Below are 12,408 nucleotides of genomic sequence, written 5' to 3' on the forward strand. Positions count from 1 at the left end.
GAAAGGTAGATATTTCATCTTGTTATTGGCATAGTTAATAATAACTTACATCCATGTTTGTTGTCATGTTTTAACATCTTGAAGTTTTGATTTTTGAATGTTTAAAAAACTAAGTTAGTTTAATGGGGGATGTAACATCCCATTTTAAACTCACTTTGTTTGTTTTGGGGGGTGAGGTGGGTGGAGGTCGTTTTTTTGTTTTTTGCGGTAGGTATTTTTTTATTGGGGGGAGGGTTGGGGTTTTTTGAATTAAATTTGTTTAGAATTTTTAAGAACTGGAAAATTAGTTCAGTTTTAACTTTTATAAACTTGGAAGTTGTTCTATTTGTAACTTTAAAGAACTTGTAAGTTAGTTTAATTTAACTTTTAATTAATTATTAAATTAAGAACTTAGAAGTTGATTTACGTTTGTATCTTTTAAATTACTTTTAAAACTTTTGATTTAGTTCTTAATGTTCAGTTAACTTGGTATAGTTTTAATTTTAAGAACATGGAATTTAATGTAACTTTTAAAGTCACAAACTTTTTGTTAATTTTAATATTGGTTCAGTTTTAATTTTTCATTAAGGTTGAAATTAGTTTTTGAAATTTTTAGTTAACTTGGAAGTTAATTTAGTTTTAACTTTTAACTTGGAAATAGGTTTAATTTTTAACTTTAATTCACGTGGAACTTGGTTTAGTTTTTACTTTTAATTAACATGAAATTTGTATTTTATTTTTAAGAATTAGTTGGTGTAGGTGTAATACAACATAATTTAATATACATAATAAACATAGTTTTTATACACACAGTAATATGTTTTATATACACAGTAATAGTTTTTATATAAACAGTAATATGTTTTATACACACAGTAATATGTTTTATATACACAGTAATAGTTTTTATATACACAGTAATAGTTTTTATATACACAGTAATAGTAATAGTTTTTATATACACAGTAATATGTTTTATATACACAGTAATAGTTTTTATATACACAGTAATATGTTTTATATACACAGTAATAGTTTTTATATACACAGTAATATGTTTTATATACACAGTAATAGTTTTTATATACACAGTAATATGTTTTATATACACAGTAATATGTTTTATATACACAGTAATATGTTTTATATACACAGTAATAGTTTTTATATACACAGTAATATGTTTTATATACACAGTAATAGTTTTTATATAAACAGTAATATGTTTTATATACACAGTAATATGTTTTATATACACAGTAATATGTTTTATATACACAGTAATATGTTTTATATACACAGTAATATGTTTTTATATACACAGTAATAGTTTTTATATACACAGTAATAGTTTTTATATACACAGTAATAGTTTTTATATACACAGTAATAGTTTTTATATACACAGTAATAGTTTTTATATACACAGTAATATGTTTTATATACACAGTAATAGTTTTTATATACACAGTAATATGTTTTATATACACAGTAATAGTTTTTATATACACAGTAATAGTTTTTATATACACAGTAATAGTTTTTATATAAACAGTAATATGTTTTATATACACAGTAATAGTTTTTATATACACAGTAATATGTTTTATATACACAGTAATAGTTTTTATATACACAGTAATAGTTTTTATATACACAGTAATATGTTTTATATACACAGTAATAGTTTTTATATACACAGTAATAGTTTTTATATACACAGTAATAGTTTTTATATACACAGTAATAGTTTTTTATTTAATATATAACACAGTAATATGTTTTATATACACAGTAATAGTTTTTATATACACAGTAATATGTTTTATATAAACAGTAATAGTTTTTATATAAACAGTAATATGTTTTATATACACAGTAATAGTTTTTATATACACAGTAATATGTTTTATATACACAGTAATAGTTTTTATATAAACAGTAATATGTTTTATATACACAGTAATAGTTTTTATATACACAGTAATAGTTTTTATATACACAGTAATAGTTTTTATATACACAGTAATAGTTTTATATACACAGTAATATGTTTTATATACACAGTAATAGTTTTTATATACACAGTAATATGTTTTATATACACAGTAATAGTTTTTATAGTTTTTATATACACAGTAATATGTTTTATATAAACAGTAATAGTTTTTATATAAACAGTAATATGTTTTATATACACAGTAATAGTTTTTATATACACAGTAATATGTTTTATATACACAGTAATAGTTTTTATATACACAGTAATATGTTTTATATACACAGTAATAGTTTTTATATACACAGTAATATGTTTTATATACACAGTAATAGTTTTTATATACACAGTAATATGTTTTATATACACAGTAATAGTTTTTATATACACAGTAATATGTTTTATATACACAGTAATAGTTTTTATATAAACAGTAATATGTTTTATATACACAGTAATATGTTTTATATACACAGTAATATGTTTTATATACACAGTAATAGTTTTTATATACACAGTAATATGTTTTATATAAACTAATAGTTTTTATATATACAGTAATATGTTTTATATACACAGTAATAGTTTTTATATAAACAGTAATATGTTTTGCTTCGTGTTTTCTCAGATTATTGGTATTATGTGATGTTCTTCACTTCATTGGTTAGTTGGGGGGGGCGACAGCTTTCCCAGTGCTTAAGAAAATCCTATTTGGGCAATAATGATGGGAGATATGTATTTCCATCATTGTACCCACAATATTAGTTGTATTCCATGTAAGAATGCGTAGTGATTCATTTGCAACCCTGTATAACTATATGTCAGTAATGTCAGTGGGATACACAATGTCTTTATGTGATGATACTTCTTGAATACACAATTTATTCATCTGGAGCTGGTCTACGTACATGTTGTTTTGTCATGTATTTAGTAAGATTCATGCAGTTCTAATTTTCAGCCCATACCTCAACCCAAACAGGAATTTGTATATTGCAGTAAGCTTTAAAAAATAATCATTTAAAAAAAAAAAAGGAAAACAAAACGAGTCCATTTCCGTGATGTTATTGCTTGCGGTTGATTTACCTGTAAATAGACCTGTGTTAATCATGCAGCAGTGAGTCTTTGAAGCCGAGTTGTAACAGAGATGGGTTTATTGATAAAACAGTCGACTCACAGTATTGAGAACTTTCCGCTACACTTTCAATTGATAAAACAGTCGACTCACAGTATTGAGAACTTTCCGCTAGTTTCAATTACCACTCGTCAGTGGATGTGTTTGCTAAAGTGTTTTACAAAATGAAATAATGGGAAAAACATCACTTGTGTTAAAGAAGGAATTATTTATTAAAGATATTTCTGTTGAGGCCAACCATTAGCATCTGTTTACTGTAAAACATGACACCAGCATCATTTATATTCATTTTGCATTTTTTATCTATAATCATTAACATTTATAATATACATGTAGATAGAAAAAAAAAGATAATAGTAATCAATAAATAAAAACCTAATAAAAATGTAGAAAATAATTATTAATAATAAAGATGGCTTCACAAAATAGTTCTCTCCCTCTCCCTCCCTCCCTCTCCCTCCCTCTCTCCCTTCCTCTTTCTCTCTCTATCTCTTTCTCTCTCTTTCTCTCTCTGTCTGTCTCTCTCTCTCCTCTCCCACTCCCACTCCCTCTCTCTCTCTCTCTCTCTCTCTCTCTCTCTCTCTCTCTCTCTCTCTCTCTCTCTCTCTCCTCTCCCACTCCCCCTCCCACTCCCTCTCCCTCTCTCTCTCTCTCTCTCTCTCTCTCTCTGTCTCTCTGTCTCTCTCTGTCTCTGTCTGTCTGTAAATATGCTCATTCCAGCCAGTGCGCCACAGCTGGACATGTCAAGGTATGTGCTTTCCTATCTGTGGGAAAGTGCATATAAAAGATCCCTTGCTGCATTAGGAAAAATGTAGCGGGTTTCCTCTGATGACTATGAGTCAGAATTACCAAATGTTTGACATCCAATTTCCAATGATTAATTAATCAATGTGCTCCAGTGGTGTCATTAAACAAAATAAACAAACCAACCTTCAGATGAGATGCCACTTGTAAAATATAAGGAGATCTTAATATAAGCATTGCCTTTTGATCAACAAAAATATTGTGTGAAAGTAAAAAAAACAAAAAAACTAGTCTTTGTTACCGCAGAGATTGCAGCACACCACAGTACACTAGTCTTTGTTACCGCAGAGATTGCAGCACACCACAATACACTAGTCTTTGTTACCACAGATATTGCAGCACACCACAGTACACTAGTCTGTGTTACCGTGGAGATTGCAGCACACTACAGTACACTAGTCTTTGTTACCGCAGAGATTGCAGCACACCACAGTACACTAGTCTTTGTTACCATGGAGATTGCAGCACACCACTGTACACTAGTCTTTGTTCCCACGAAGGCTGCAATGCACCACAGTTGTTAATGAACCAGCTGTGTTGCACTGGATTGATTCTAGCTAATGAGTCTGTAACTGACTTCTGTGAATTAAACAGTTTTACTAATGATGTTTCCAGTCTTAACGAGAAGTCATAATAAAGGAAGCGTATTTAATATACGTATTTGCTTCCTGATCAATGGCAGTTTGGGGTTTGAGATTGATAGTTTTTCTAACGTATATTTTCTTGGGAGCAAATACCTATATTTTTCTGGTATCTGAGCTTTATGTGAGATTAGAGTTTTGAGCTGTATGTGAGATTAGAGTTCTCAGCTTTATGTGAGATTAGAGTTCTGAGCTTTATGTGAGATTAGATTAGAGTTCGGAGCTATATGTGAGAATTGAGTTCTGAGCTTTATGTGAGATTAGAGTTATGAGCTTTATGTGAGATTAGAGTTTTGAGCTTTATGTGAAATTTGAGTTCTGAGTTTTATGTGAGAGAGTTCTGAGTTTTGCATGAGATTAGAGTTTTGAGTTTAATATGAGACTTTAGATCTGAGCTTTATTTGAGTTCTGAGTTTTATGTGAGATTAGAGTTCTGAGCTTTATGATATTTGAGATCTGAGCTTTGTTAGATTTGAGTTATGAACTTTACATGAAATTTGAGTCCTGAGCTTTGTGTGAAATGTGAGTGTTCTATGAGTATAATCATAATGTTACTGGCCAGAGTGCAGATTTTATCGGAGTGCAGGTTTTATCGGTGTGTCAGTTTGTGATGAGTAGTTGAGGTGTAGACAGCTCACAGAAAGGAAGCGATACCTCTCGATGGTGATACCTCTCGATGGTGTGGGGATCTGAACAGACTTCCATACATGATTTGTTTGTCTTCTCTCTGTTTTCATAAATGACTATCAGATGAGAAATGGCAGACAGGTATGTGCCCCGACGTCTACAAACTGTATTAACTTACCTGGCGTGTTTTTTCAACCAGCTCCCCTTTCAAGCCAACAGGAGTGAACCTGAGCTAACCCATGTTAACCTTTTCAACACATATGTCCATTCCATTAAATTGGTAGCTGGGTTTTTTATTAGCTGTTTGTTCCCTGGTCTGCGCTTTCTGACCTGCTTTTTTGTAGTTTTGTATCTAGACCTATCTGTTACCTTTCTGCAGGTCAGGTATAAAGTAAAGGTGTGAGAGAGGCACTGCTAGGGTTTCAATAAATCTGTGATTTCACCTTACACTGTTGAATACTTACTCCTACATTGATGCCTTTCAAAACAACTCAAATTTCCTGTCAGTACATTTGAATGCCTTAAAATGTAGTTATCTCCCTTAGCTGTATTCCTAATCATACCTGGTAGGTGGGGTTAGGATGGTAAGGGTTGGGGTAAGTGGATACCAAATGGTACATCAAAGGCTGTGGTAGGTACTGCCTTTTGGGAAGAGCAGCATGTGTGGTGGCAGTGGGTTTCCTTCTCTTGTTCTCTGTCTGTCTGTCTGTCTGTCTGTCTCTCTCTCTCTGTCTGTCTCTCTCTCTCTCTCTCTCTCTCTCTCTCTCTCTCTCTCTCTCTCTCTCTCTCTCTCTCTCTCTCTCACACACACACACACACCAACTACATGTAGCCATAATTTAAAAATTATTGAAGTGTCATGGAACACATTTGCCTACCTTGCCATCTTTCCTTTGTCTCCATCTCCGTACTGATGTGTTTATTATGTGTACTGATGTGTTTATTATGTGTACTGATGTGTTTGTTACGTTTAACAGGTTCATTAGTTTGTGTATGATTGGTTATTTCACTGTAACAACACATATGGCTGGTGCCCTATTCACACTGGTTAACACAACACTTTGATGTTGCTCTTGTTTCCATGTGGTTACAGTTGACCAGTAGGATGGTCAAGTTTCTGGTCTGGTTTTCCTCTTCATGCTTCTGTAATGTGTTAATGGACCAGTCATAGTTATAACAGATGTGTGTATCGTGGCCCTGGAACCAGATGGTTCAATGTCTCTATCCAGGGCCTCTTGATCTGCAGGTACTAGTGAGCTATAGGTGTTGAGTGTTCAATGTTCAGCTCAGTCCTGTATGATCATAGTTTGGACTAGGTATGCAGACAACACAATTGTTTCAAACTTTTCAAGATGGCTGTATATGTGAAACAGCCCCGGATGGGTAGAAAGGTTCGTAAATGTTATATTCATATTGTCTGAACTCTAAAACATTACCTCTGAAAATTTACATTGTACCAATGTGTTTTATACCTCTGTATCCATTTGTTCAAATTGGTTGTAGCCAAATACAAATTCTGTTAATATAGACCAATGAAAAAAAGCTTCCTTATGCTTTCTTAGATTTTGTTTTAGCTGGAGTTTGTTTTCCTGTCATGTAAAAGCCATACATGGGCACTGATTTCCAGCCAATGTGTATATTCAATATGAAAACCAATTGGCCAATTGCATGACCCCATTTCGTATTTACATGGTCTGACCTTTAGGTGACGTACATACATGAGGCTTCTGCACTCACTGAAAAATATTGCTTTAGTTTTTATACACATGACTGTCCTGATACTAGTTGATTTATTACTATGTGTGTTACACAAGATATTTATCAATCTTGTTTTGAGAATTGTATAAAACTATTTCCTATATGTGTTATTCTCATTTGTATCACCACTGTAGAGGAATCAGTGTTTCGTTCGATCATTTCAAGTGAATGATTGTTAAAAAAACATTCTTAAAAAGTCAATCTTTCTTTTCAGTTGCTATTTTGACAGCAACTGCCTTTTCCTCAATTATATAACTTTACATGGAATATGTGATGGAAATCAGTTGTATCTTTCATATCGTCACTTCCGTATTGGTTATAATCTGTTATTGACACCTGACATCCTATGACATTAGCAGAGTTTAACATGAACAAACTGAATGTGTTGCAATTGATGTGTTTTAAATGATGTGTTGCAATTGATGTGTTGCCATTGACGTGTTGTAACTAATGTGTTGTAAATGTGTTGCAATTGATGTGTTACAAATGATGTGTTGTAAATGATGTGTTGCAGTTGATGTGTTGTAATTGATGTGTTGTAAATGATGTGTTGCAATTGATGTGTTGTAAATGATGTGTTGCAGTTTATGTGTTGTAAATGATGTGTTGTAATTGATGTGTTGCAATTGATGTGTTGTAAATGATGTTTTGTCTGTTTTATTTCAGTGCCAGGCTTAGGGCTTTAGATTGCACCAACGCTGAGGCAGTAAATGAGGATGTGTCCAAAATAAGCAAGCCCAAAATATGTACAAACTTGCTGACCTCAAAACATTTCACCTCTAAATCAATGGACTGTTAAGCTGTAATTAGATTAAAATACTTGAAATGTATTTCTGAACATGTACATTCATTGCATTTCATATCCATTATATATTCAATTAAGGTTCAAGCATGCTGTCCTGGGCACATGCTTCAGCTATCTGGGATGGCTGTCCAGGACAGAGGGTTTGTTGGTAGTGAGAGAGAAGTCGGTGTAGTGGCCTTACGCCTACCCATTGAGTCGTTAAAACTCACTCTTGGTGGGAGCCTGTACTGGGCTGTGAACCTTTTAACTACAAGCCTTAAGTCTGATGGCTTAAGCATGACACCACCGAGGCTGGCTTGAATATGCACAACTCTTTACCAGCTATTATTAAATGTTACTGCACTAAAAAGACCTTGGTGTATTCGGAACAGACAAAAAGCCCAAAATAGTGAAGTCTAAAGCCCAGCAGGCTATGCAGACCTTCTGTGACATTACCAGTAACATGAAAACACTGGATGTCTTGTATTTGATGTTGTGTAAGTGATGTGTTGTCTGTTTTATTTCAGAGCCAGGCTGTGCGGATACTCTGTAAGATTAGCTGAACTTAACATGAAGAAACTGGATGTGTTGTAATTGATGAATTAATTAGCAAGTTATATTTAATGTATTGTAATTGCTGTGTTGTGTGTTTTGTTCCAGAGCCAGGCATTGCAGATAGTGAGGACAATTGGCCAGGTTTATTTGATGTGTTGTAATTGCTGTGTTGTGTGTTTTGTTACAGAGCCAGGCATTGCAGATAGTGAGGACAATTGGCCAGGTTTATTTGATGTGTTGTAATTGCTGTGTTGTGTGTTTTGTTCCAGAGCCAGGCATTGCAGATAGTGAGGACAATTGGCCAGGTTTATTTGATGTGTTGTAATTGCTGTGTTGTGAGTTTTGTTTCAGAGCCAGGCATTGCAGATAGTGAGGACAATTGGCCAGGTTTATTTGATGTGATGTAATTGATGTGTTGTAATTGCTGTGTTGTGTGTGTTATTTCAGAGCCAGGCTATGCGGATAGTGAGGACGATCGGCCAAGCATTCGAGGTGTGTCACAAACTGACGATTAGCAACCCACCACATGGGGAGGACAGTAACAATGAGAAGTCACCCGGAAACAGCGAGAAACATGTCACAGAAAGTAAGAAACATGTCACAGTAAAAATATGTCACAGAAAGTAGGAAACATGTCACAAAGTAAGAAACATGTCACAGAAAGTAAGAAACATGTCACAAAGTAAGAAACATGTCACACAAAGTAAGAAACATGTCACACAAAGTAAGAAACATGTCACAAAGTAGGATGTCACAGAAAATAAGAAACATGTCACAGAAAGTAAGAAACATGTCATACAAAGTAAGAAACATGTCACAGTAAAAACATGTCAAAGAAAGTAAGAAACATGTCACAGAAAGTAAGAAACATGTCACAAAGTAAGAAACATGTCACAGAAAGTAAGAAACATGTCACAGAAAGTAAGAAACATGTCACAAAGTAGGATGTCACAGAAAATAAGAAACATGTCACAGAAAGTAAGAAACATGTCATACAAAGTAAGAAACGTGTCACAAAGTAAGAAACATGTCACACAAAGTGAGAAACATGTCACACAAAGTATGAAACATGTCACACAAAGTGAGAAACATGTCACACAAAGTAAGAAACATGTCACAAAGTAAGAAACATGTCACACAAAGTAAGAAACATGTCACACAAAGTGAAAAACATGTCACACAAAGTGAAAAACATGTCACACAAAGTGAGAAACATGTCACACAAAGTAAGAAACATGTCACAGAAAATAAGAAACGTGTCACACAAAGTAAGAAACATGTCACAAAGTAAGAAACATGTCACACAAAGTAAGAAACATGTCACACAAAGTGAGAAACATGTCACACAAAGTAAGAAACATGTCACAGAAAATAAGAAACATGTCACACAAAGTAAGAAACATGTCACACAAAGTAAGAAACATGTCACAAAGTATGAAACATGTCACACAAAGTATGAAACATGTCACACAAAGTGAGAAACATGTCACAAAGTAAGAAACATGTCACACAAAGTAAGAAACATGTCACACAAAGTATGAAACATGTCACACAAAGTGAGAAACATGTCACACAAAGTATGAAACGTCACACAAAGTAAGAAACATGTCACAAAGTGAGAAACATGTCACACAAAGTGAGAAACATATCACACAAAGTAAGAAACATGTCACACAAAGTGAGAAACATGTCACACAAAGTGAGAAACATGTCACACAAAGTAAGAAACATGTCACAGAAAATAAGAAACATGTCACACAAAGTAAGAAACATGTCACACAAAGTAAGAAACATGTCACACAAAGTATGAAACATGTCACACAAAGTGAGAAACATGTCACACAAAGTGAGAAACATGTCACACAAAGTAAGAAACATGTCACAGAAAATAAGAAACATGTCACACAAAGTAAGAAACATGTCACAGAAAATAAGAAACATGTCACACAAAGTAAGAAACATGTCACACAAAGTATGAAACATGTCACACAAAGTATGAAACATGTCACACAAAGTGAGAAACATGTCACACAAAGTGAGAAACATGTCACACAAAGTAAGAAACATGTCACAGAAAATAAGAAACATGTCACACAAAGTAAGAAACATGTCACACAAAGTAAGAAACATGTCACAAAGTAAGAAACATGTCACACAAAGTAAGAAACATGTCACACAAAGTATGAAACATGTCACACAAAGTGAGAAACATGTCACACAAAGTAGAAACATGTCACACAAAGTAAGAAACATGTCACACATGTCACACAAAGTAAGAAACATGTCAGAAACATGTCACACAAAGTGAGAAACATGTCACACAAAGTGAGAAACATGTCACAAAGTAAGAAACATGTCACACAAAGTAAGAAACATGTCACACAAAGTAGAAACATGTCACACAAAGTAAGAAACATGTCACACAAAGTAAGAAACATGTCACACAAAGTGAGAAACATGTCACACAAAGTGAGAAACATGTCACACAAAGTAAGAAACATGTCACAGAACATAAACATGTCACACATAAACATGTCACACAAAGTAAGAAACATGTCACACAAAGTAAGAAACATGTCACAAAGTATGAAACATGTCACACAAAGTATGAAACATGTCACACAAAGTGAGAAACATGTCACAAAGTAAGAAACATGTCACACAAAGTAAGAAACATGTCACACAAAGTATGAAACATGTCACACAAAGTGAGAAACATGTCACACAAAGTATGAAACATGTCACACAAAGTAAGAAACATGTCACAAAGTAAGAAACATGTCACACAAAGTAAGAAACACGTCACAGAAAGTATGAAACACAAAGTATGAAACATGTCACACAAAGAAAGAAAGAAGTGTTTTATTTAACGACGCACTCAACACATTTTATTTACGGTTATATGGCGTCAGACATATGGTTAAGGACCACACAGATTTTGAGAGGAAATCCGCTGTCGCCACTACATGGGCTACTCTTCCGATTGGCAGCAAGGGATCTTTTATTTGCGCTTCCCACAGGCAGGATAGCACAAACCATGGCCTTTGTTGAACCAGTTATGGATCACTGGTCGGTGCAAGTGGTTTACACCTACCCATTTAGCCTTGCGGAGCACTCACTCAGGGTTTGGAGTCGGTATCTGGATTAAAAATCCCATGCCTCGACTGGGATCCGAACCCAGTACCTACCAGCCTGTAGACCGATGGTCTGCCACGACGCCACCGAGGCCGGTCATGTCACACAAAGTATGAAACATGTCACACATAGTAAGAAACATGTCACAAAGTCAAACATGTCACACAAAGTAAGAAACATGTCACAGAAAGTATGAAACATGTCACACAAAGTGAGAAACGTCACACAAAGTATGAAACATGTCACACAAATTGAGAAACATGTCACAGAAAGTATGAAACATGTCACACAAAGTAAGAAACATGTCACACAAAGTAAGAAACATGTCACACAAAGTAAGAAACATGTCACAGTAAAAACATGTCACACAAAGTAAGAAACATGTCACACAAAGCAAGAAACGGATGTGTGTTTTCTGATCTGCACACCACCGCAAAGTATTTCAGTTGTGTATGTCAATGGCTGTGGTATGTACTGTCTTGTTATTTCTGTGATGGTGTCATTAAAGAAAAATATGTCTTTCTCTCTTGTTCCCTGTGTTACTTTATTTGTTTCCTTGCTGTAGATAAAGATTAAGAGAATCAACCACTATTTTGCCAAATGCCAATGTAGAGATATGGTCTTGCTAGCGAATAATGGTTTTGCATTCAGATTTTCTGGAAGATTCCCGCATCCAAGGCTCTGTTGGATTCTTTTTAGTCATGATATTATTCTGGAGTTCTGCAATGAGGTCAAAACATCAAGAATATTCCCGTTGATGTTCCTAAAATAGCCCAGTAGTTATTTGTAGACTGGTGCCTGTCTCTGTTATGATGTCATCTTTTAAATGGCTATTTGTCTTTCACAATCCACCAGTCTGTCATTATTGTTGTCTATAGATTGCCAATCTTTGATGTTCTCCATGTCAACATGTTTAGCACTATGATGACGCAGATAGCTTGTTACGTCTTCTCAAAATAGAATGTTATTAAGTGCTTGTTCATTGATCAAAGTC

General features: G+C 33.9%; 1 protein-coding gene across 3 annotated transcripts in view; it reads left to right on the forward strand.

Moving 5' to 3' along the window:
* LOC121382925 (carboxyl-terminal PDZ ligand of neuronal nitric oxide synthase protein-like) overlaps positions 1–12,408 on the forward strand; it is a 203,894-nt gene that overhangs the window by 170,440 nt on the left and 21,046 nt on the right. For all 3 annotated transcript variants that reach the window (XR_005959236.1, XM_041512605.1, XM_041512606.1), the window contains exon 6: positions 8,727–8,865. Coding sequence is in view for 2 of the 3 variants with exons in the window: in XM_041512605.1 (XP_041368539.1) it covers positions 8,727–8,865 (139 nt within the window). In the remaining variant the exon portion in view is untranslated. The remainder of the gene's footprint in view (positions 1–8,726; positions 8,866–12,408) is intronic.

Source organism: Gigantopelta aegis, chromosome 10, assembly GCF_016097555.1.
Source record: "Gigantopelta aegis isolate Gae_Host chromosome 10, Gae_host_genome, whole genome shotgun sequence".
In the NCBI taxonomy this organism is placed as follows: domain Eukaryota; kingdom Metazoa; phylum Mollusca; class Gastropoda; order Neomphalida; family Peltospiridae; genus Gigantopelta; species Gigantopelta aegis.